The following is a 22,856-nucleotide window of genomic DNA, read 5'->3' on the forward strand; positions in this document are numbered from 1 at the left end:
CCGAGACGTAAATCGCACATGCAAAATAGCATGTCCTACAACATTTTTAGAAAACTGGAGCATGAAGGGTAGAGCCAAGGGGTCGGCAGATGGACACTTGTTCTGAGCTCTGGCGAGGTTCTGAATGCTGGCCCAGCTCCAAAGTACTGTGGCTCCAAATCTTAGGAGTAAGCTTCCGAACCCCGGAGCAGCATGCGAACTTCAGAGTAGTAGAGTGGTCCAAAACAACTGTGCCTAATGCAGCATTTACCTCCCTTGTGGTAAGTGGGAGACTGGTTGTCTTGTCATCAAAATGTCCAGCGTTACTTGAAAATCTGTGCTGGCAGTCAATTTGATGGCAAACGCTTTTTGCAAGGACAGAGGTGCACAGAACCCTTGGTGAACACACTGTAGCCTTCGTGCCTGAGTTGGGGGAAATAGATACACAAGAGAAGATATTTAAAGGGAATTGCAGATCCAGAGGTTGAGTGCCTCGGAGAACTTAAGAAAGCAGAAAGGATGCTTATGGTATCATTGGAGGCTTTACAAAGAACATAGGACACAAAATTGACAGGCCAGTGAGAACAATGCATTTTATTATATTTAGTTCTAGCAGCTCAAGACATTTTGTTTAGAAATGCTGTACAAGAGGGGATTCTTTTTGTTACATAGGCCATTAGATGGGTTAGGTGGCTTACACTGACCGACATGGAGAAAACTGGTAAGAAAAAGCCTTTCTGTATGTCATTAACATCACAGACAAACATAATTATAACAACATAGTTACAAATCAAAGTAGAACACCGGCTGCATGAAGGTTTCAAACTGTATTGTATTGCAACATTGACATAGTACTTAAAACACCTAAGTGGAGCGCTCAAGCACCTGCTTCTATGGGTAGCACACTACACAAAGGACAGTGTGTGTTTGGAAGGGAGTTGTCTTTTTTTAATCCTATTTGGGAAGTGTTCTCATGTTGTGCATGATGATCATCGAGCGGCGGTTATCACATTATGGGATGTAGGGCTTAGCAATGTGATAGACGAAGAAGTGTGAGCGAAAGGCGCGCAATTTATGTTTTTTCAGTAAGCTGGCAGCTTATTACAGTATACAGGCCACTTTATGGGATTTCTTATGTTCGCAGGCCACTTAGCTGGTTACTCTACTGTGTTGCCCATTCAGAGATATTGTGTTTGAAATTCAAGGGACTGAGCAGGCACGGGTTATAGGGAGACAAATGCAAAAAGAACAACTGATGGATCGAATGCTGAACAAAGTCAAAATTCAACCCTCCGCCCCCCTACCCAACACGTCAATAGAGATCTGGATCTAAGTCTGTCGGTTTTTTTCATACCTTGTGATTCCAGTTTAAACCCAGCCATATGCAAATCAGTCTTGACCCCGCTTCTCATGGGAACAGTCCAGCCCGAACTGCCAGGCCAGGTTCTCCCTGGACCAGAAACAAGTATCCTGGGGCCGTTTTCGGGGTATCACCCCTCATCAACAAGGCCAAGACTGATTTGCATGTGTCTGGGTCCAAACTGGGGTGGCATAGTGAGCCAAAGAACGATGGATTAAACCCAGAACTGTGACTATGGGATGAGCGGTTGAAAAGTTTCAGCACTCCATCCATCATCTTGTTGTGTTTGCACAGGTTATACGGAGATATGATGGAGATATGATGGAGAGAGCTGCTGAGATTAACTTCGCTATTATCATCCTATATTGGTTGAATTTTTTAGATATCAAGAAGCGGTCATAGTTTGTAAATTTTGAGGACCTGCAGTTGTGGACTAAATTTAAGCCCGCCTTTGGCCAGCTCCATGTGGCAGATCTTGCTGGTTATTTCATGATCACATGGTAATGGGTGGTTTATTGTTGTGGAATAGTACAGTATTGTGTGATGGACATGACCCGAAGCAGTTTTATCTTATGCGAGTGTCACACAATATATGGGGATTAAGGACCTTAGGAACAACCTACCAGTCTTTTTCAAGATAAAATATTGAAACTATGGTCCTCTGTAGGGCCTGAAGCTACTGGTAGCGCTACCTGCGATGGACTTTTAACCGCTGCTCCATATCATAGCATCGTAATGTCTGAATGTTCTTCTTTATGTATTGAGATACTTATATCGCTTATGGGTTCCCTGTCTGCCTTGGATCTTGGCGCTTGCCAAGGATATAGAAGCACCTACATTGGTGGAAATCTGCAATAAATCCTTGGCTACTGCCACTCTTTCAATTAGCTTGAAACATGCTTACATAGTGCTATTGCCCAAAAAGCCATCTTTAGGCACTACCATCTTGGCCAACTACAGACCTATTTCTTTGCTCCCAATCAAAACCAAACTGATCGAAAGTTATGTCAACTCTCAGATTACTTTGTAAGAAACAGCTACTGGACATAGCCCAGGTGGGTTTTAGAGCTTTTCATAGCACTGAGATTGCCCTTCTTGCTGAGGATATTAGAACCATGTTGGATGCGGGCGGCTCTGCTTCATTGATCCTATAGGACCACTCTGCAGCCTTTTATATGGTTGCTCAATCAGTGCTTATAGAGAGGATAGTTAGTACTCGAGTCTCTGCTCTAGCCCTGAATTGGATTAAACCCTTCCACTCAGAAAAATCAAACTGAGTCTTTCTACGTCTTTTCGTCTCCAATTACTTCAGTATGCCTTTTGGGGTGCCTCAGGCATCTTCTTTGAGCGCTGCATTATTCAATGTACATATATGCCTCTGCTGGCAGCCCAGATCAGATACTTCAACGGATTCTCCTTCATCACTTATGTGGACGATACTCAGAATGTGGTTTCTATCACAGACAACCTGGGTAAAACCCAGGAGTTGCATCTCAGCTATAATGTCAGCTATTGCTAAATGAAACAAAGCTTTATACAGCTCAATGCAGAGCCAACTGAACTACTTCTCTTTGGAGAAAAACAGCCCTAGCATGAAAAACTGGGCACATTACCCGCCCCCACTCTTCGCACCAGAAATCTAGGTGTGCTATATGATTCTGATATTTTATCCTCAGACCAAATTACTATGGTAGCATCTCAGGGTTTGATTACAAGCTTGGCAGTGCGGCGCAAGGTCCACCCCTGTTGCCGCCGCACAGCCAAACCCATGGTCAGGCAGAGCGCCAGATTTCGAGAGTTTCATGTGCCTGGCAGGCTTTTTCTTGACGTTCCCACGACGGTGACTCAAAAAATGGGCACCGCAATGGGAATGCCTAAAACAGTTCCTGCACAGCATGGACTGTAAAAGTCCATCCAGTGCAGGAACTGGTGTGCATGCACAAGAGGGGCGGGGCACATTTTGTGCCTCACTGTGTGCATCCACATGACATGAGGCACCAGGGTGCCCTGTAGGGCCCCCTAAGTTTCCTCTCCGCCACGGTTTTCATGGCGGTGGAACCGGCATGAAAATTGTGGCAGAGAGAAAACTTGTAAAATGCTTGATGGGACCGCAGCGGTCCCGCCAAGCTATTACTGCCTCTACATTGCAGCACCACTGCCATGGAACGGTGGTTCCCTGGCAGCTATGGTGGGACAATGGTGGTCCGACCGGCCTAACTGTAAAAGGGCTGTCAGGAGAACGCCACCACTGCACCCCTACGAGTCCAGCAGTCCGTGAACCGCTAGTCTCTTAATCAAGCCCTAAGTGTTTTGCCTTGCTTCCGGCCATCCACAAAATCCTTCCATATTTGCCACTCTCTGCTCATAAAAACATGCTTCATTCCCTTATCTCTTCTCGACTTATCTATACAAATGCGTTATAGTTAGGCATACCAGCTTATTTTCTTGACTACAGAATATTATAGAATGGTAAATTCTTTACTGCCAAAGCTACTGGCTACCTATTCTGCAGAGGTGTGCTTTTAAGGTGCTCTGCCTAGCTTTTAAAATCATTAAGGTTACTGACTCAACCTATTTGTTCACAAAGATCTGTTTGTATCCAACATTACGCACTATTCACTCCTCTGGAACCAGATTTCTCCGGGTTGACAGTTTTATGTGTCATAGTATCCGAGGGTGCTCTTTCTTATAATACACCAGCAAACTGGAAGTCACTGCCTGCTACACTGAGGATGGCTTCTGATTACCTTTCTTTCAGAAAGATATTGAAAAAATGGCTGTTCAGCAGTTGCAATGACCTCACCTGCTTGTTTATGTACAGTGCCAGAATACCCCGTTTTCTGATTAGCAGTGCACTTTAGTAGTATTAATTATTTATTCAACCATTCATTATGCAATCTGTATAATTTACAATCGACTGCCCGACCACTGACTGGTATGGCATCAGTATTATTATAGGCTCAAAGGGCCACTGGAATTAGGCAATTCTGCAGCTTTTTTGGCACAATCATAGATTCACCGCATTTGTCACATAATCCATAATCTACTGCATAATCTGTAGATTTTAACAGAAGAACAGTTTCTAGCTCACACAGATCAACTGTTACTAAAACGCGGCAACGTGTGTATTTGCGCAGTGGGAGGCCTTCGCAATAGTAAGCTGGTCAACTTTCAGTTGCTAATTTCTGTATTCGGCTGTTAAAATGAAACTTGTATTGTGAAATCTTTGCCCAGATAGTATCAGCACATATAAAAAATGGCAAAACAATGAAGTAATACTATAAAAAAAAGTGCCCCATTATGCCACATAATTTAGCATTTTCTTGCTGCAGATACAGTTAACCATGCCACATAATTTGGTGTTTCTCTGCCGCATAATACAAGAGGCACTGGATATATTGCATTTATATAGCTCTTACTATCCCCAGTAAGGTGTTCAAGTGTTTTGCATGGGGTAGCTCACTGTTAGGAACCCAAGGTCAATGTTTTTCAGTGATTATTGTAGGATATTATATACTGCTTGGTTGATAAGAAAACAGATTATTTTTTAGTGCCGTTTTGAATTTCGAAGAAACTAGCCCGGTTGACGAATAGAAGTTAATTCGACTGGAGGATTTCTAGCAGGTGAAAACACTAGTATTTAAATGTTACACCTGACTCTTTAGGAGAAATTAAGATGAGAAGACTTGCTGATGTGAAGACGTAGGGTTTGGTTGAGGGTGTATCATGTTAAGTTGACCTAAAACAAGCCATTATTTGTTTTGTATACCCAAGCCAATAACTTTTGTAGGGTCCTATTCATGCCAAAAGCCAGCTTGTCTGCATTGCGGCGACAGTCAGAAATAGGTCTCTGTGTTTTGGACTGACTAAGGTTAAGGAGGAAACGTTTAGGACTTTGTCCAATGTGGAAACAAATATTGTTCAACACACACAACTGGGAAGTTTCGGTTGTTCAATCCGCTGAACTCTAGTGAGCTAATTAGAGCCTCAGCTGTAATGAATAGGACACAAGAGAACATGTTATGAACGTTTAAAATCTGATGACTTTATTGTCATGGAATAAGTATGAATGTATAAAACACTTCTTTTTTAGGTTTCGCCTGTACAGAGCTTGCGCTGTGCTAATTCAATCTTTTGTATTACATTTATCTTTAAAGGGACTTACATCCAAGTCTTCACTTTTTATTGGTCCTTGTGCTTGTCACTTTACAATTCCTCGTTTCTATTGGCTGTAGGGGGTTCTATTTCCTGTTATTCCTTGTGTGTTTCTCTAATCAGTTTCCCATCTGTAAAGTACTGTGTTCATCCACTTTGGTGGAACTTCTTTTAAGCATCTCAAGCAACGATCAGGAAAACAAAATAAAAACAAGAGCTACACCCTTGCTTTAAAGCTACAGTGCTGCCTGAGTGCATGGCACTCACCACACCCGGGACAAAGTGCATTCACCAGTCCCCTTGGAGCCGAAGCAGGCACCCACTCTATTTCTTTGTTATTACCTGCTTCCACTCTATAGGTGAGCCCATGTATTTATGGCAAGTGACGTATAATGGTGGTCATAATGGATTAGGCTAAAGTTTGTAGTGCGGTCAATAAAAGAAACACTTAAGGCGTATGGCTTCATAGAAGATCATTTGATATTGCTAGAAATGCAACGTTGTTAACATAGAATCAGCCAGCAACAATCCTGAATCCTGCTTGTAATTTGCTTTTGACACTGCTTTGGGGCAGCTGTGCCGCTATCTGCGCTGCCCAATTGCTCTAGAGCTGAGCGCTGTGGAGACTTGGTGCTTCTAGTGCCATTTCTTTCTATCTGCAGCACTCCGATCGAGATTAACCTTTACAGTGTGCCTGGGGCACAAGCAGGCATCCACTTTGGCGCCCCTCTCGAGGAATCCCCTGTGCAAGGGGTTTCCTTAGGAATGGGGTGTCCGTTTTGCGGGTCGTACCGCACAGGCAATGTGGGCAAGACGAGCCGCCTTGCTTGCCCCCACCCCCACCCCAGGAAGCCCAGCACGTGTGGAGCACTGTGCACTGCTCCTGGCTACATTTACCACAGCACATAAGAGGTGCTTTTTCCCACTCCTCTCCTACGACCAGAGACCATCAAACCACCCGCAGTGGCACTGCGGGGCCCCACGAGTGGACCTGTTGAGTCCCACGAGGTCCTCTGCATCCCTCCTTTACCCCACTGGAGTTGTGCTGGAACATATCCATTGCACGTTTGGGCAGTGCTGACTCCGCACTTATACACATACCTCTCACCCAGCACTCACATTCCTCTCATCCTCCAAACACACCTCTCACCCTGAACTCAAACCGCTCATCCTGCACTTATACTGTTAAAATACCACCCACCACCTACTCGCACCCCTCTTACCCTTGTACAGGGTAACACCTCTCACACCCTGTAAACTCACACAATTCCCATTCAGCAATGAACGCACATTAGTCAGCATGCATTGAGGCACTTTCACCCTGCACAGACACATTTCAAACTTCATTCACGCACCACTCAGCCTGCACAGAGAGCACTCACACCATTCTCCCTGCACTCCTACACTGCTCCCGCACCCATTATTAATCCCATAGGCAAAACCTAAAGCATTTACCAATGCTTGTTGCATTTGTACTTTCTTACTTTTTACCAATCTCTTCTTACTTGTTTCGCTGTTATGAAACGTTCTGTTTTTTTTAACTTGTAGTCATACCTCGGGATATCTTATCACTAGCCTTTCTCTACAGTACTTCAGTTTAAACCTTGTTAATTTTTGATAAGTGGTCCTAATGTTTATTGATGGGCCGTTTCTACCATTAGGCAAGACTAGGCGGCTGCCTAGGGCGGCAAAAGGGCTAAGGCGGTAAAAGGGGAAAGCATTTTTAATTTGTGCATGCATACTATGCCCACCGGAACAGTCTGCATTCATTTCACAGTAGTAGCAGGTGAAATTCTTTACGTATGTTATCCTTCTTTTCTTTTTTATAATTTCAGTATTGTAAAGAAATCATAGGGAACCCATTTCATTACCTTTAAAAGCAGTATAAATAATGTCACCATTCTCGTGAAGACACATGGAAAAGAGTACACACATAAGTGAACGTAAAACAAGTAAGAAAAGCTACAAATATATTGTATTTTAAATAACATCAATAAGTTTGCAAGGGACACTTTGCAGTGCTCCAAGTGACAAATGGGAAAGTAAAATAGAAAGAAAAATGTGGAGAAGTGGAGATAAAGGGAGCTGTCAGGAATAACAAAGCGGAAAGGAGCACAACATACAGCACAATAAGCTCTTTCTTAAAGTGTCAAACAGAGTTTCTACACAGAATCCATGTCATAGAACACTGCAACTTATTGGGAGACTCAATCTGTATGAGCAGCAAGGAATCAGGGCCTAGATTCACAAAAAGTCATTCAGAGATGGGCTGCATCATAAAAAGTTGTACTGCACTGTACAACTTTTTTGCCTCATGGTCAGGCAGCAGCATTTGTATGTGAATGCAAGTGCACCTGCTTGTACATGCTGCACAGCGCACCATAGCATAGTGGTGTGTGGAGCGGGCCGGCAGTACCAGTGTGTGGGTCCCCAGGGCCGTCAATCTTGTAGCGCGGGAAAGCGCTACCAATAAGGGCCCTGGGCATCATTTTTGGCCAGTCTCCGAGCGGTGACTGTGACTACGTCCCGCACGTCGCACCACCCTCTCTCTCAGCGCGCGGGGGATGGACTGTTTGTGTCGGCTACTCTGGTGCCTAGGAAATAAAATAACCCTGTCAGGTAATTCTTTTATAATTCACGAATTTCATTTGTTTTTAAGCAGTGCAAACAGGTGGCTAATAGCACGCCACACATAAAAAAATATATGGCGCTAAGAGGCTTATTTTTTTCATCACGTCAATCTGAAATTCATTTTTTGTTTTTTCACCCCAAAATACAGGTTCCCGTCTTATTATGGTCTAGTGAAAAAAAGACGACTAGCCATAATTTATTTTCTAACCTACAATAAAAACAAGTTCACATTGTGCTCGGCCTCATGCGCTTTAGCTTTTGGGGTTGTTTGTCACGATTTATGCGGCGAGACATATCAGCGGTGGCTAAATATCAAGCGTGTGATGCTTGACCTGTGTGAATAAAATCATATAGCGAGACTATCCAATCCACCTGGTTCTAGAGTCAGTTTGGCAGCTCTATATGATTTACCACTCAAATGTACCCAGGCAACTATTGTACCGCGCTGTGATGTTCTACAGCTACGTTTGCGCTCTATACGCCCACTTACAAAACATACATCACTAATTAAATTGTACCTCGGGCTTAGCTAATAGGTCAATATTACTGAACACAGAGGCACTCCTTTTTAACTTGGAAAGATAAAAGGCTGAATAGACTGTGCAAATATTTCTATTTGTGACAAGCTAACACTGCAGATCTCCGCAGCAAGCGGTTAACCTGCTCAGCTGTTTGCCATGTGCTCTTTGATTGTTGGTGTTATTTATACTCAGGGCCACTTGAAATTAAGCGTCAGGGGGAACCAAATTATGCAGAGAGTTGGCTAAATTATGCGTCAAAAAAAGGCAAATTATGCGGCATACCGAGGCACATTTTGTTACCTAATGCATTCATTATTTTAGCCTGGATGACAGGGGGAGAGAGTGATGGTAGTAAAAGGGAGGAGGCGGCATTATTTAATTCTCCCCTAGGGCAGCAAAACACCTAGAAATGGCCCTGATGGCTACTGTATTAAAAGTCAATACAGATACTAGCCAAAAAGCGAATCCAGTACCTTACAGCAGAGGCTGTTTTTTGATGATAGATTCCATCCACATAGGCTAAAGAGAACACCAATGTTTCTGGCAGAAGATGTGACAGTCAGGGTGTTAGGAGTAAATGAGACTGAGGAAAGAAGACAAGTAGTTGCAGAGAAAGTAGGAAAGTAAAGAACATCAGTCACTGTCAAATTCAATATTGGTGAACGTATGGCCATCCAGTGACGTATGACTGTTAGACTATGTGGTACAAGTACCTGAACGTGGGTCGAGGAAATTGGGAATAAGCACACAGTAGAATGGGTTAAAGAAAGACAGATTTGTAGGAGGGTGAAAGAGAAAAGGAAAGAGAGTAACAAAGGCACATTCAATCATTAATTGAGAGTACGGGCTATAAAAAAGATGTAATGTGGTTGCTGTCTCTATAACCAACAAGATGGCAAAAAATACGACCAAAAAATACTTATGTAATCGTGCAATTTTGTACAACAGGTTGACTTTCTATTGCTCACGTGCACCTGGAAACTTAATGATGCAACTTGTGGCATACACTTCTAGACTCCAACGATAAAATAAACTTTGAGATTATCAGCCAGATTCATGAAAGCAAAATTGGCTCGCAAAGGGCCAGATTCTGAGAATCCAGCCCTTTGCGAGCGCTATTTTTGCATTTGGGATTCATCATCCCAAATGCAAAAATCGCAATTCTAGAAATCGCTAAATTGCGATTAATTGCATTTAAGGAATCTCAATTTGAGATTCCTTAAATGCAATTCATTAACCATTTTAAAATTGCGAATTCGCAATCTGGGGCCACTATTTACCGCGAAGTCTAACTACGTGGTAAAAAGCAAAAACTTAGAAAAATGCACTTTAGTGCATTTTTCTAAGTTGTAGGTTACACACACATGTCCTTTCGACATGTGTGTGCGCAACACCAGTGTACATTACCATTTCAGGGGTGCTACAGGGTGTCCTTTGGACACCCTGGCACCCTTTAAATTGCTTCCTTATTTGCGATTCGCTAATTGCTAATCGCAAATAAGGAATAACTCCCCATTCATTCCTATGGGCCTTTAATAGCGATTCCTTAATAATCGCTATTAAGGACTCGCAAAACATGACCATGATAAATCTGGGGGTTAGTGCTTTTTGTTGAAGTTCCTTGCCGAAAGATGACCCTTTTTTGCCATAAAAAATGCATGTAGTAACCGGTTCCATTGTGCTGGTTATCCTAAATATTTTACAGTGATGGCTTTTGACTGTAGAATGCCTAAATTCGCATTCCTCTGCAGACCAGATTTTGACCAGTTTTATTAATATTACTAAAGTAATTAGCAAGGAGCTGCTTCGTAAACAAAAGCAGAATGTCTCGCATGAAAAAGGGTGGTTTAATTCTGAATGTCGTAAAGCCCTTTCGACCCTAAAAATAGCCTTACACAAACCCGAGTGGGATCAGCTTGAAATTAGGAAGCTGAGAAAGCTTTATAGTTGGCTAAAAAAGAATGTAGCCAAGAAAGGAAAAAAGATCTGTGGGATCTCCACGAGAGCTGTAATAGAAAGGATAGTTTAATGTTCTGGAAAGTGGTCAATTCACCCTTCCTGACTGATGTGAACACTGGCCCCAGTATTGAGGTAGCAATTACTGCAGAGGGATGGGTCTCCCACTTTTCAAAAATATTCTTAGCTGAAGGTGTTAACCTAAATGAAAGTACATACACATCACCTTATCCTATTGAACTATCTTTTAGTCACGATGAAGTAATTAATGCTCTGTCATCCTCGAAACCTGGCAAAGCCCCCGGGCCGGACGGCGTACCGTTGGATATCTACACGCATACTCAGGAGCTCTGGTCGCCAGTACTGACCAGAGTAATTGCAGCAGCGCTAAAAGGGGGTCTTGTAAAATCTTGGTCAACCTCTACCCTGCTGCCCATTTTCAAGAAGGGTGACCGTAACAATCCCGCATGCTACAGGCCCATTTCCCTCCTGGATTCTCTTGGTAAAGTCGCAGGTCGCTTGATCCTAGATAGATTGCGGGCCTGGTCTGAGGACAACAACATCATGACAGACCTGCACTACGGCTTCCGGGAGGGCCTGGGCACTGTGGAGCAGGCGCTGAATCTCTCCCTTCTTATTGGGAAATATGCCCAGGTTAAGAAAGGCAATCTCCGCTTGGTCTATGTGGATTTGACCGCAGCTTTTGACTGTGTTTCACATTCAAGGCTGTGGTCAATCTTAACAGAACTGGGCGTAGATCCACCGATAATATCCTTCCTGCGCGAGCTGTATTCGGAAGCATCGGCCAGGGTGAGATTTGGGGTGAACGGGGAGCTTACTCCCCCGTTCGCAGTCACAAGGGGAGTTAGACAGGGGTGTGTCCTGGCTCCCTTTCTATTTAACCTCTACACGAACGTTATCGAGAAGGCCATGCTAGAGAGGAGTCAGGACCTACCAGCAATCGCCCATCGTCCCATTCCTGCGTTACTTTACGCGGACGACGCGGTGATCATGGCGCGAACCCCATTACAACTTCAGATCCAGTTAAACTCCTACTGCAAATTCATGGCTTCACTGGACCCAATGGTCAATATTAAAAAAACCTTTGCTATGCATTTTGGTAAAAAGACAGCCAAGAAAAAATCGATACTTATTGAAGAAGCCAAGTTGGACTGCACCAAGACATACCCATACTTAGGTATTTTATTCGATAATACTTCTTCTTGGAAACCGGCCATCGTTAGTAGGCATCTCTTATTTTTAAGAGCTACTTCTGCACTTATTGCCTTTGCACGTAAAATAGGGAAGCCTCCCCCAAAAGAACTTATGCAAATATACTATGCTAAGTGTTATAGCGTAGCTGTCTACGGTGCTGGGGTGTGGGGCTACGTACCTGTGGACATCTTGCAGAGGGTAGAGAACAATTTTATTCGTTACTTGTTGGCCGTTCCACAGTGCTCTCCAACGTTTGCTTGCCATGTCGAATTGGGCATGGATTACATTGCTGATCACATAAAAATTCAGCCAATATTACTATGGCACCGTATTTGGTCAATGGAGCAGTGTAGCTTAACACGTGCGTTAATCTCAGACTGTTTGGGCCTAGACAATTGGTCAGATATTCCGTGGCTGTCCTTTGTACACAACTTTCTTAAGGATTTGGATCTTTCTATATATTTTAAAGAACCTGCTATTTTATCTACTATTACAAGAAAGACCTTGAGATTGTTATGTTTGTCACATTTAAGGGAACTACGCATAGCCCAAGAAATTAATAAAGTTTCAAACCGACAAATTATAACTATTCAATGTACTCAGGGCATCCAACCGTATCTCACCTTTTGTCTGACCAGCTATGAAAAATATTTGTTGACACGGTTTAGGCTCAATACGTTTTTCCGTTTGGTTACATTTCCAAAGAGACAAGATTGGTCCACTTCAATTATCCGGTGTCCTTGTGATGGTATTTCTGAACAGTCCAATATTCATGTATTTCTGTTCTGTAAATTCTATGAATTACCACGCAAGCGTTGGATTGTTCCAATATTGTTATCCCAGGGTCTGCGAAGATGCCGCCCTGCCCTTATGGCGTTACAACATCTAGAATCAGTATCAAATGCCAAATGTATAGCTATGTTTCTTAAAAACTGCTTGAAAATTCGTCGCATACATGATCAATTGTAGTTCCAGTGTTTTACTAAATTCCTTGGCTGAAAACTGAAGCATTTATAGCAATTATGTCTGATACTACACAACTAGTCTGCGGAATCAAAACTTTTTATCTAGCAACTGTAGTTATGAAAGACTTTATTTTGTCAACGTACATATAATGTTTAACCCCTTGCATGCTGGTGACGAACCCCAGCCGTCACGCTCCACGGTGCTCATGTGCTGATGACGGCTGGGGTTCGTCACGGCCCCGCCCTGTTCGTTTGTTTACCGCACAGCGGCGGAAACGGGCCAGCAGTGAAGGGGTTAATACTATTTTTATTCTATTTCTATGATTGTGTATGAAATTGTATATTATGATTGTTGCTTTTATGATTTTATCTTGTCTTAAAATCGAATAAAGCTTTCTACTACTACTGTAGAATGGTAAGCTGTTAAATGGCCTCAAAGCGCTGTCTGTCTTCCAGTATTCATCCCACATGTTTCTGAGGTTTCCATCGCAGACTGGAGTTGTCTTGCAAGCGATATGTTCGAGTATAGTGTTTTAGTCTGTCTCTGGGTTGGGGGTAAATATTTAATTCACTGAACGTCAAGTGTTGATTTTGATGTTAGAGAGATGGGACCAGAGTCCTCTACCAATTGATATGCTATATCTGAGGTTGGAGTGCTCAGGAAAACTTTTACTGATAATCTGAACGATGCTGTTTAATGTGCTTGAAGTCTTTGCCGCATGCGTGGGTATGTGTGCGTTTGAACATGTATGTGAGTATTATATGTGCTGTGTTTGTATGTGCAAATGTTTCCATACTTGTTGGTACTGTTTCTGCCTGTGTTCGAGTTGTGAGATTAATGTAATTTAGTGAGGTATTCTGTCCACTGTCTTCTGTTGATGTACATGCTTTAATGGATATTTGCGTTTTTGTCTACTATGCTCTCTTCAACGTTTACGCATGGTATATGGCAAATGCTTTTGGAACCCTGCAATACCTTACCATATGACATATTTGATTTGCACACAAGTAAGGAAAGCAGGGCGTGGGTGGACTTCTGACTGACGAGGAGGCCAATAACAAAAGAGTAAGAGAGGGATTGGAAAGGAGAAGAGTGAGGGGACAGGAAAGGAAGGAACAGAAATCCAGCAGGTAAACTGAGTGGCGACAGGGGATTAATGGGATGACAGAGTTTGAAATTATAAAGTGCTCTTAAAACAGTACTTAATTTGTGCTGGTGTTTTTCAGCGCTCAGTACCGGCACTTATTTGTAAGCACTGGCACATATTTATGAGAAGTAACTACATAGTGGTGCGGTGTGTGACAGCTACAGTGGCTCACGAAATGGGCAGCAAACCACATTCGGAGACTGGAGGAGACAAGAGAGGACTCCGTGACCCTAAGAGTGATGTCCCAAATCACACTGAGGCTGCCTGTTCGACCTTCAGCCCTCTCGTTGGAACTACGCACAGCCTGCCAGTGTTGGCACAGGTACCTGAGACGTGCCAAAATTAGATGCCCTTATGCTCCGGAAATTCTGCTACTTATGTGCGAGGCCCTGCCACACGGAGGTAGTTGGCAGAGACTGGTGGCTTGTTCGGAACAAGGACAGGATATTTTAGGTGACTTATATGAGGAGGGCACTATGATCCTGTTCAACGATCTGCAAGATCGATATGACTTACCCAGGGGGGACTTCCTATTGCACTCTGCCCTCACTGCGGCCATTCGAAAACATTGTGGGGAGGGACTCACTGAGCCACCAATGTCATAAGGATGTCAGTATCTGGTAATGGCGGCAGAGACGGTTAAAGCGGTCAGTGTATATACAGGCGAATAACGCTGGAAATACTGCTGCCCTTAACAGAGCTGCGAATAAAATGGGAAGCGGACATCAGCGAGGTTATTCCAGAAAAATCATGAGGGGAGATAGTAGAGAGGGCTTGGAAGAGCACCAGAAATGCCAGATTCCAATTGATGCATTTTTATATCTTACACAGGGCATACCTTACTCCGGAGAAGATAATTCAGTATTATAATTCTCAACAGGTGGCTCATCCGCGATGCAATAGGGAGGGAGCTGGGTTTAGACATATGCTCTGGGACTGCCCACAGCTGAGTAGCTTCTGGGAAGAGGTAACTATGCTGTTGGTAGATATCACTGACAGGGAAGTCGTGGCATCACAGGGATATTGCCTATTACACTGGTTCCCACACGCAACAAAAAACAAAATCACGAGCAAATTCATAGATATGGGGCTTAGTACTGGCCAAAATAGATATAACCATGCACTGGAAAGCAAAACAAGGGCCAAATACAACCAGGTTGAAGAAAGAATTTATTAAGTGGGAAAAGTGTGAAGGGATAATTAGGATGCAAATAGCAAAACGAACAAAAAGCGAGACGGCGCTAGAGGCAGCTAGAGCATGGCAAACCCTATAGTCTTACTCTGAGTCCTAGATGATGCTGAAGACGAAGAATCGATTGTAGAGCCTCCGGTAGGGGTAAATTAAGCCCTATACACCCCTAACCACGAAATAGTCCCGGAGCGTTGGTTAGCAACCATAGTGCACCGCAGTCCTCATAGACCAAGGGTACCTATAGTGATACCTCAGACAATCGCAAAGCACAGCCTGAACCAGAAGATTATCACAAATGAGCAATCTGTATATAAGTGACACGCCAGGGGGGAGGGAAGGGAGGGGGGGATAGTTGACAGGTGGGAGTTCGAACTTGAGTACGTCAATGTATGGAATACTCCAAGGACTGACCACAAATGAACCCTGTCCATTGTATAACTGCGGGGAGGAGGTCTCATGAGTACAGCAAGGACCTGAGTCTCTTCCATGTTGTTGTACTACGGAGCTGTACATATCAGAGTCCAGTAACTTTGTATTTGAATACATGATAAATGTGATGCCTTAATGATTTCTGCAAAATTCTGTAAACCCCAATAAAATTTGTTTACAAAAAATATTAAAAATTGGTGCTGTGTGTGTATTTTTAAACAACGTTCATTAGTGGAGCATTAAACTATTTAATAAAACTTTAAAAAAAATCATAAAACTTGATCTCAAATCCGCAGTTTAAGAGATATGGATTGTGCCAGCTGCACTGGACCAGTGACTAATACTTCGGGCCCTGGCAATTCATTATTTATAAATTAGGCACTAGTACTAGGCAGGACACAATGAGTTCGTCCTTTCACCTTTTCCACAGTAGATACATTTACCAGCGAGTCCAAAACTGTAAGGCAGGAGGAGGGATGGAGTGACATCGAGCTCTTTGTTTTGTTAGGTGCTGATGCTTGTTGGGCGACAGACATATATGAGTCGGAGGAGGAGCCTCCTCAGGGTTCCAAAACAATCTCATGAGTACACCTAACGTAGAGTAGTCGAGACCGGGCTTTCAGCAGTCAAGGCCTCCCATTAGCACACATTTCTTTAAGGCACATGCCACCTTAACCCCTTTGTCAAGTTCCCTGTCTCTGTACAACTCTGCATTGGAAACAACATTAATGTGAGGAATAAACTAGGAGCCTAATGCTGTGGAACTAATTGTGAAAAGTCTATGGTAATGCCAATACCGCATGAAATTCGGCACATTATCAGTTAAATTATTTATTTATACATTAGATTCAATATAGCACTTTTCCCGAAAGTGCCTTAGATGTGTTAATGGTATGCTACAATAATTAAAAGTGAGTTGACAAGATGCAGAAGAGGGGTAAGAGTACAGTGAAAACAAGGTTGAAAAGCCAGATGTTTATTTCATGTTTAAATAAACATGTAACAGGTGATAATACTTAGAATAAAACGTCAATTTTCACGTCCCACTAGCCTCTCTAAAATGCCGCTTGGAAGATAGTCAACACCACCACCTGCCCCTGTAAATGCAACCTGAAGCCAAGGGATGTTCCAAACAAGCTCCCAGGAATGGGTGGATGGCATTCCATATAGTTATAAAATCCAGTCAGCATAATGTAGCTCATCCAATGAAGGATGAGAAAGCACAAAAACGAGCCCAATGTGCAGAATGCACAGAGAAACCAACCTAGCATCACCCAGCTGTCAAAAATTAGAACCAGAGGGCTCCCTACTGTGAGAAGTTGGCCTGGTATATGATGCTCACTAGTTCTAGTGATCACCTTGTACCATGCCAAGCAACCCTTATGGTGCAGGTTGTAAAGTCAACCTTATAGACAAGCTATCCTAGGGGTAGCATGGACTAAGCAGTCTTAGGCTAAACTCTGTAAAGGCATGTGAAGCAAGCTGTTTTACCATACACAATCCCTTGAATACCAAATGAAAGGACACCACACAGATATATATTGAAAATATATATAGATTTATTTCTACAAAGATACCCTATACTCTTTATGAGCACAGAAGCATATGCGTTAAAACAAAACACAGTTTAAATATACAAAAGTTGCACGAATATGGATGAGCCCTAGGGGCCACCTAAACCATATACTAAAATAGTGGTATAAGGACCACTATGGGGAAAGTGAAGAGGCCTAGGGCCTGGGGAAATCGCTGGAGCTGTTCGAGACTAGCAGTGATGAAGTCGGGAAAGGCCCGCGGGACTCGGGTGCAGTGCGGAAAGTGCACGCATGTACCAATGCAATGTCAATGGTGGTAAAAGTTACAAAGTTAGTTATTAAGGAACCTTCCGAGTGACCTAGGAGGATGAAACTTTAGACACAGACACTAGAGGTGTATACCAGTGTGGGAACACCGGCATTGCTGAGTTACCTCACCCACAGGAAGCGGGTGCATAGGGTCGAAGTAGTGTCGGGTTTCGTCACGCAGGTCGATGGTGCTTGGAGCTGAAGATGCTGCAGGCGGCTCGATGTGAAGAGTTCCGGTGGATCCAAGGGTGGATCTGAAGAGGTGAAGACCTGAAGGCAGAGGGGACAATGTTCAAAGTCACCAGCCAGTGACTACCGTGGAACCAGGAAGGAACCAGGCGATGTCGGGTGCAAACAGGTGATGATGCGAAGATTGTCTCTGCAGCCACGTGGACACGAAGAGGTCAAGGACGTCCAGGAGTCGGTCACGAGCTGTCCCACGTAGGCTCTCGCTTGGCTAAAGCAAGCCACGCAGGAAGTGATTCAAGCTTCTCACTCGGACCAGCAAGGTCAGAGCGGGTGCTCCTTTTTAGGGGAGCAAGGGCCAGTCTGGAGCAACCAGACCAGCGGTGTAGTTCGTCGTTTTCGTCACCAAGATGGCCGCTAGCCACGTGACAAGTGGCCGGGATGGCGCGTCGAGCGGCACAGTGCAAAAGGGCCCCACGCAGATCATGGAGATGCTGGGGGGCTGATCTTCGGTGCAAGGGCTGCTCGAGGTTGGGGCTTCTCAAACCCCAAAGCACAGCGTCGAGGGTGCCTCGGGTGCTGCGCAGTCAGCTTCTCGGGGGTCTTTCAAGAGGTCCGGTCTCACGTCTCTCGGTGCCTCCACGGGTCCCTTCTTTGCAGGGACTGTGGATCGGGCTGTGAGAAGTCTGGGAGTCTGGGTCTTGTCAGGCTCTGGGCTCGGGCTCCGGCGGGAGGCGGCGGCAAAGCAGACGTCGAGTTGCTGGATGGTGCCTGTGTTCACAGGGTGGCCACTCCTAGGCCACAAGGGAGATGCTCTTCAGTCTTCTGTGCAGCAGAATGTCGAAGTCCAGTCGTCTTCTTAGTTTCAAGTTGATTCAGGATGATCTGAAGTCTCAGGACACAGCTCCCACTCTTATTCCAATTCTGGGGGCCGGATCACCTACTAGGTCCCTCCTCTGGGTGGGACCAGGAAGGGGGGTGGTTACACCCCCTTTCCTTTGTCCAGTTTCGCGCCAGGACTGGGGCAGGAAAGCCCCAGCACCGGTTTGAACTGGCAAATGCACGGGGACACCTTGTGTGCCCCAGGCATGTCTAATTCTATTCAGCCCTGTCCTACCCAATACACAAAATCCTGTCTGGGGTGGTGCTAGCACCTCCCAAGGCAGGAAACCCTTTGTTCAAGCTGCCCTCGCTGGAAGGACTCCCAGCAACAGGAGGTCAGACTTGTGTCTGTGGTGGCAGCATCCATTTTATGATGCTGAGGCTCTGTTTAACTTTAACCGGGGTTCAGGTTAGGTACATGTCATGTCCCTCTAGAAGGGTGGAATGCTACCCCCGTCGCCAGAACTGGCGAGGGGGTAGTATTCCAATTCGTATGACACCTTACTCGACATGTTTTGATAAAGCCAACCCCAAGATAGCATTTAACCGCGAGGATTATAATGCACTTAAGAGTATATGGTATGGCAGTATCAGGAAACAGCTAAAGGACATGGTTCCGAAAGCTGCAGACAGGCTCAGCTCATGCCAGAGCACTATCTCACATATTTCCAAGCACTCTGCCTCCAGGATTGATGAGGCCTTCCATAGGAGTGGCTGATAGGAACATATGTGTCCATTTTAGGTTAGGTATAGGCATACTACACCTAAGTAAGGGGTGGTTACACCGACTTACCCCAGCTGAGTGATCAGCCAGTTGTGTCAAATATGGAGGCCAGTCGAGGGGTGGCACAATACGTGCTGCAGCCCCTGGTAGGCCTTGGAAGCACCTATGCCCTGGGTACCTGGGTACACTGTTACAGGGGCCAATAAGGTGAACCAGTTCCAATTTCGTTATGCACCTAAAGTGCATGGGTATCAATTTAGAGAGAGAACAGCAGGCTGTGGGTCTGATTAGCAGGCCCACAGCCACATTAAGTCATAAACCAGTGAATCAAAAAGCAAAAATTTGGGGTGACCATAGGATAGCAGACCCTACTCTCCTACACCTACCACTACCCAAAGGGCCCAAAGATAACCACACTGACACTCAGCACAGACAGTTCGAGGGTGAGAAGTGAAACTATAGAGAGATGAAGAGCAAAAGAAGAAGCATTATTACCAGCACAGTAGACCTCTTTAAGGCCGCAATCCCCTCCCCCTTTCGATGGTCCTGGGGAAACTGCCATATTCCGCATTTCTGCTCCACACTCTTGCAGAAGCACCAAGGGGGTCCTACCTCTAGGGCATCCTTCTGTGTCACTAGAACTAATCCCTAGGGGAATAGGGTGCTCCAGTAAGGGGTCTTCAGACTCCTCCTGGACATGCTTAAGAAAATGTTTTATCAGTCTGAGAATTTGGAAAAGTTCCTACTTAGGTACTCCATCATAGTGCGATACAGGCAAAGGATCTAAAAAACACTGAAAAGGAAATGTTTCATCAGTCTGAGAATTCGGAAAAGTTCCTACTTAGATACTCCATTTATCATATCCTGAAAGACCAGGGTGAAGTCAAGGATTCCCCTATGATTTTGTGCCTTTGAAATTAGCCCATATATCCACTGACATGCATGAGGCACAAAATGCCCCTACAACTACTAAAAATCATTTCACAAAGGTAATAGGTTGTAGTACACCTCACCCTTGTGATATGAAAGAGCGGGGTGTCATTGGTCCAAATTGTAGGCCAGTATCCCAGCAGAAAGCATCACAATGGGGAGGAAGTCGTTTGAAACTGCAGTTATTAATATGTTGTTACGACACAAAACTTACTGACAATCAGTAGACGTAGCATGTGGTATTCCAACATTTTCTATGCATGTTTTAGCACAGCCTGAGGTTAACAGTGTAAACAGCCTATAATGTAAAACCCTCCATGATGTTCAAATAAACTTGAGGGTAGTTTACTTGCTATAAATCCTTTACTCAAATTGAGCCAAAGGTCTAAAAAGGCTGGATTGTTTTTATAATCAACTGTATCCTAAACGTCTCTGTGAGTGTGGTATTCTTTTTACAATGCTCACACACAATTCTGTTCAAGAAAAGTTAGCAAACCAGTGTCTGGGCTGAGCAAAGGTACAATAAAATATGTTTTGGTATTACCTTCCACTTTTTCGAGTTTAGCAAGAGTTAGTCCTATGGCATTAGGACGGTGAGGACTTCTTGTGGAGAACACTCCAGTCTTTGCTCCATTAAGCCTTGGAGGCTGGACTTTAGCTTTGCAGCTCAGGCGACCATTGTGATGAAAAACAAACAAAATCCTAAGAACAGAAAGGGAGGGACGAATTAGCTTTACTGGATAATTTAGAAAATATAATATTTACAAATGATGGGGATATCGTTAAGATGGCATACTGGGAAATTATCACACCACTCCACTTGCTTCGGTTGCAAAAGGCTGCTTTATTTACAACTGGCATGCAGAATCCGTAGCCCTCCGGCTGAACCGCACAAGCTAACTTGTCAACTAAGCTTCCCTCAAATCTTGGCTCCATTGTTCTTTGCTCATTCTTACACCCCCCATCATTCTCCTAAACAGATAAACAGTTTGCCTTCCTCCGCCATCATAAAAACACCCCGAGGGGTCATTTCTGTCCCGCCCCCCCAAACACATTTGAGCTTCTTACAGTCTTTCACCCACCCTTCCAGCGATGTCATCACATTTTCTACATACAGGTTATTGCCCTGCTCAGATGAAAGCACACCACTATGCATGAACAAATGCAGGGACTCAAAAAGAATGCTCTGATGTGATATCACCCGCACACCTCTCACGTTGCAGAAATCAATCATCTCTCTTTTCAGTTTCTTCTGGCTCTATCTCAGCAGGCCACTTCATGCCCCTTCACACCCATATAGGCCACAGGCTAGTCCAGAGAACATCTGATGAAATGCAAATCACTAGGAAAGGGACTGGGGCTTGATAGGTAAAGCATACGTGCCCCTATGTATGAATGGCAAGAACAGGGGCATGCAGTTCCTAAAGGATACGGAAGAGGGGCCGGCGAGTGAGCAGTAGTAAGGAGTGGTTATGTAACACATGTCCAAAAAGGATGTAAAATAGATGGAGAGTAGCTCCTATTAAGAGCAAGGGCCCTCACACACCCCAAGAGGTGTTATGCTTCATCATCGGGCAGCTCCTCGTTGGGCTGACGCTGCAAAGCCCAACGGGTCCCGCATGGGGGCTTTTTGCTGGAAGTCTTTTCTTATTGTCGATGTGCAGTCTGAGGGGTGGAGGGGCATATGTGTAGAGAGTAATATGAGTAGAGGTGGGTTAGGGTATGTGTGGGATACAAATAGCTATAGGGATACCATAGGACTCCTTTATTGGCTGGGTTTCTATGCTATAGCAAAAACAAAGGACTTTAGAGTTGTGGCTACAGAGGTGAAACTGCAGCCTCTTGAGCTCAAATTAGTGTGTGTACAGTGAAGGGGACATGTTTCATGCCTATTATAGTCCACAGGATCTTGGCATTTCCTAAGGACTAAGGGATGGTCGTCTACTCAAATAGAGACGGGATAGGTGTGTGCCTGTGTGGTCCCGTACCCAATAATTTGGACTAGTAATGCAGTCTCACATACACAGATATACAATATATCTTCTGGATTCACCTGGAAAGGGAACAAACATTGACACAGTTAAATAACCAAGGCAACTAGTGACATATAGGCCATGGTGTAGAGTGGCTGGTAAGGGAACATTGCAGAACGCTCTAAAAACAGTAATTAATCATTCGGGAGATGAAACGTGTTTGTGGTTGTAAAGCAAGATAATTCATAAACTTTTTTTTTATAGAAATAGATCCATTTAAGTCCAGAGAAATACATTTGTTAGTCCTTCATGCATGGTTCATGGTTTTAACGGTATTCGTATGGCAGCACCAGAAGGTTTGTGTGGCCTTTAACATGGGGATGTCCCGCAAAAGCGGTGGTGGTGTACCATCGCGGTGGTGGTGTACCATCGCGGGAGTGCCCCAGCGCATGTGACCCTGTCACCCTGCAAAATAGTTGCCAGGTAAAGGCTTGTAGGCTCCATGGTAACTTACCTAAAATGGGGAGTGGGGGGCTGCTTGCCCCAGCAGTGATATCCAGGACGCTCCCACAATAGCGAGAAAGGAGCCTGCAAGCGTACAATTAAAAGCCCAAAAGCAGGGGTGGTTGAGTTAGGTGGAATAGAAAGGTGCGGTAGATTGCTCAAGCAGAGGGTGGCTGTTTAACCCCAGCACCGGTAAACAGGCGGCCATTCCTGGTCCCTTATGTCAGGGTGATCAAGTGGGTTAACAGTAATGGGCTCATCG

The 22,856-nt window shown here is 44.4% G+C and overlaps 1 protein-coding gene across 1 annotated transcript in view; it reads right to left on the minus strand.

Moving 5' to 3' along the window:
• Nucleotides 1-22,856, minus strand: part of TRMO (tRNA methyltransferase O) — a 221,092-nt gene that overhangs the window by 99,497 nt on the left and 98,739 nt on the right. Inside the window, exon 3 of the mRNA XM_078676327.1 lies at nt 20,662-20,819. Within this exon, the coding sequence (XP_078532453.1) occupies nt 20,662-20,819 (158 nt within the window). The remainder of the gene's footprint in view (nt 1-20,661; nt 20,820-22,856) is intronic.

The sequence above is a fragment of the Lissotriton helveticus genome, chromosome 2_1 (assembly GCF_964261635.1).
Source record: "Lissotriton helveticus chromosome 2_1, aLisHel1.1, whole genome shotgun sequence".
NCBI lineage: Eukaryota > Metazoa > Chordata > Amphibia > Caudata > Salamandridae > Lissotriton > Lissotriton helveticus.